This window comes from Calidris pugnax, unplaced genomic scaffold, assembly GCF_001431845.1.
Source record: "Calidris pugnax isolate Ruff unplaced genomic scaffold, ASM143184v1 scaffold335, whole genome shotgun sequence".
NCBI lineage: Eukaryota > Metazoa > Chordata > Aves > Charadriiformes > Scolopacidae > Calidris > Calidris pugnax.
Window position 1 is genome coordinate 565,933 of NW_015091148.1, and position 3,365 is coordinate 569,297.

A 3,365-nucleotide genomic window follows, 5' to 3' on the forward strand; every position below is an offset into this window, starting at 1 on the left:
CTATCAACCTGAACCCCGTGAGCACGCTTCCTCCGCGCCCCATCCCTCACCCGTACTCACACCTTCACCTACACCCCCACCCCCACCACCCGCACCACCTCCCCATCCCCCCGGTTCCCCACTTACCCCCTCCTCCAGCTCTTTTTAAGAGCGAGCCTTTAAATCACAGAGGCCAGAGTGAGGACAACTTTCTGCGACACCTGGCAGAAAAAAACAGTTCAGCACAGCACCACTAACATCTTTGCTTCCTGCCAGCTATTTTCCCCTTTTATGCACATGGAAACGTGCCCTCGTGGAAGTACGGAGGGTTAGTTGGTGAGGATCTTTGTCTTTCTCTTCGCCCCAGCAGATATTCCTAATTTTTTTTTCCCTTGAATCAGTTAACAAACAAGGAAATCCTGTTTTTGGATCAGCAGTGCTCATTTGAACCTGGGAACCAACAGGACTTGAACACAATTTGCTTGCGTTTTACTGGTGACTTTTATAAATTTCAGATACTGAGACTTGTGGAATTTTATAATTTCATATCAGCTGATGAGGTATGCTTGCTTTTATATCCTGGACTTCTCCTCAAAGAGGAGATAGGCCTGGTTTTCTTTGTACTAATCGGAAAGGCTGTGAGATTAATACAGAGCATTAATTGTATCACTGTGTATCGTAATGGATTCTTTTCAGCTTTTTGGTGCCGGCTATGGAGTGAGCCAGCCACGTATCACAGTATATTTGAGCATTATAAAGAAAGACAAAAAAATTTCTTGTTTGTGTAGCTCTCCTAACACACTCTTTATTTTACTACAGAAATTATTTTAGAGTTTTTTGTATAGACCTATTTAGTAGTCTGTTTCTAAAATGAAATGTATTTCAATAAGCGGTGTAATTTTTTCAGTGTAGCTGGACCTATGTTGTATAATAGATAAATTTTTATAATCATCAAAATGTGATTCTTAAAAGATGCATATAGCTTCTATAGTTAAAGTTATTCTTACAACCATACAACTTAAAAGGTGCTTCAGAGAAGAAAGGAACCCAAGAGGTCTCTGGAAAGGTTGCCTCAAAAGTGATGTTGATTTCAGAACTTTACGTAATTTATTTTAGTAGGGCTATTTTTTTTATTTTTTTAATTTTTTTTTTTTAATTTTAAAACCTTATGTTTCTCTTAAGCTTTTTGGACAAGGCCGTTGGGATACTGTGTTCCTGCTCCACGCGTTTGCTTTAGTTGAGTTGGAGTGAGGTATGAGATGGGTTGGAAAGGGAGCCCCTTAACACGTAGGGACCCTCTAGTTTTGGGAAAATCAAGTATCTCAAGTCAGCTGAGCATCTTCTTCTGGAGGAGAGCCGGGTTTAATGGCTTTTCATGGTATGATTTAAGTTGGGGATCATATCGAATGCTGCTCTTCAGATTGCTTTTTTGGAATTCCTGGAGTTGTTAGGAGAGGGGGGGAATCAAGTGAGCTCATAAATGTGGTGGTTCTGACTGGTTGGTTGTAAGAGTGAGAAGAGGAGTTTGAGTGAGACAATGGTGTTTCAGTTGCATTGTTAAGAAAATGCTGATAGCACTGTATGTACCATGTGAAGCTCCATCCCATAAACGTAATGTGCATAAAATTATGGGATGATTTCTAGGGGTCGTAGTCATACTTTTGGCAAATCGAAGTTTTACAGTTGTAGGATAGGAAACTTTGAATTTGTAGGCATGTCACTGTTTCATAATCCTGGGAGGCAACAGGGGGAAAAGACACGTTAGTGCAGGGACGGTGGGCTGGAATGCCAAACGGATCTGTTTTAACCAGTGAGTAGCTGTTATTTTTTCAGGTATGTATTTCTCTTCAACTAAAACTAAATATAGCAGCATTATGCAATCTAGGATCTTGTTACCACCTTCAATGAAGACAGAGGCCCAAGGCAATGTACTGTAAGTCCTCTTTTTCCTTAAAATTCCTCCTCTTCTGTGCTGCTTTTTAAATTCAGTCCCACCAAATGATGCATCCAGAGATCCTCGTAGGCAGATGTCGGACTTAACCGTTCTGCTTGGTAATGAACTGGGGGTTTGTGGCTAATGGGATTACATTTTTTTTTCTCAAGATAGCAGAAATGGTGGAAATTCTTCTTAGCATTACTTTCTCAAGGTTAATGCTGTTAAGCACTGTGTTTTGAAACACCACGTCCTCTGTCTGTTGAGAATTAGCTCCTTTAGTTGATGTTTTTCACCGTTTTCTACCACCTAATCATTAATGTTGGGTTGTTGTTTTTTTTTTTCATAACAAGCATAGGAAACTTTAGGAACCAGAAAGGGCAATTTTGGCCCAACCAACCTATTCATTTTTGACTGAGCTGAAAACCCCTTCCAGCATTTCTGAAAAATAAACCGATGGGTTTTTAAAATGTTTTCTCTCTAATATTTATATACACCCTCTTACCTTCTAGAAGAGAATGTGAGTTCTGAAAGTGAATTTACACCCGCGATGATGACTGTTGTATTCACTGTGGCTGGTCCGCCCCGGAGGTTCTATGCATTCCACGTCACATTTGCAACCTACATTTCTGTTGTGCCACTATTTTACGGTCAGGCCTGTTATTAAATGATTTTTAAATGCTAAAAAAAAAAATATCTTGGTAAATCAATTGTATTCCACTTTTGCAAAATGATTTTTCTTCTCAATAAATTTACAGTATTAGGCTGCTATTCAGAATTCTAAAATCTGGGACAGTTTTTTTCTATTATTTAGTTCATAGCAGTGATGCACCTTGTATTTTTTCCTTCTGAGACTTACAAACCTCCTTTCTGTGGGAGAAGATTTAAACTATTTAACCCACTTCACAGTCTGTCCTAACGTGATGCCATGTCACCGGATTCTCCTCGTTATCTGGGACAAACATATCAAAAGCTGACATACTGGTCTGAAAGCGTGGCAACGTGATGCCTTACGAAGTAGGTATTTCAGCAAGAAAAGGAAAAAGGGTGTTACAAAAGGCAGGAAATTGAAAGTTGAGATTTGCTGTGACTTCTCGCTTCTGCTTAACCAATTTGCATTGGCGTGCACACCTTCGGCAGGGTTTGCGCAACGCTGAGGAATGTGTTGGAGTCTGTTTACTGCTCCTGGCTGATGTTGACAAACTGAGCATAACGTTTGGTATCAGTTTTACTGTATTTAGTAAGTTACGGGGTTGGTTTGTGTTGCTAAAATGCTGCCCTCGAGAAGAGCAAAGAGAAATGAATACCGACTTTGGGTTTGGTTTGAATGTTTGTGGAAAGTGGGACTAAGTTTTATTTATTGGTTGTTTTTTTTTTTTCCCCAAAACATCCTAAAGCGAAGTTTTGCTGAATTTTTATCATTGAATTTCCCTCCTTAAGAATGCAACAGAAT

At 39.6% G+C, this 3,365-nt stretch overlaps 1 protein-coding gene across 1 annotated transcript in view; it reads left to right on the forward strand.

Annotated features, from left to right (window-relative positions):
* Positions 1–2,683, forward strand: part of ZNF652 (zinc finger protein 652) — a 26,620-nt gene extending 23,937 nt beyond the window's left edge. Inside the window, exon 7 of the mRNA XM_014959003.1 lies at positions 23–2,683. Coding sequence (XP_014814489.1) covers positions 23–236 — 214 coding nt within the window. The 3' untranslated portion in view covers positions 237–2,683. The remainder of the gene's footprint in view (positions 1–22) is intronic.
* The last annotated feature ends 682 nt before the right edge of the window (positions 2,684–3,365 follow it).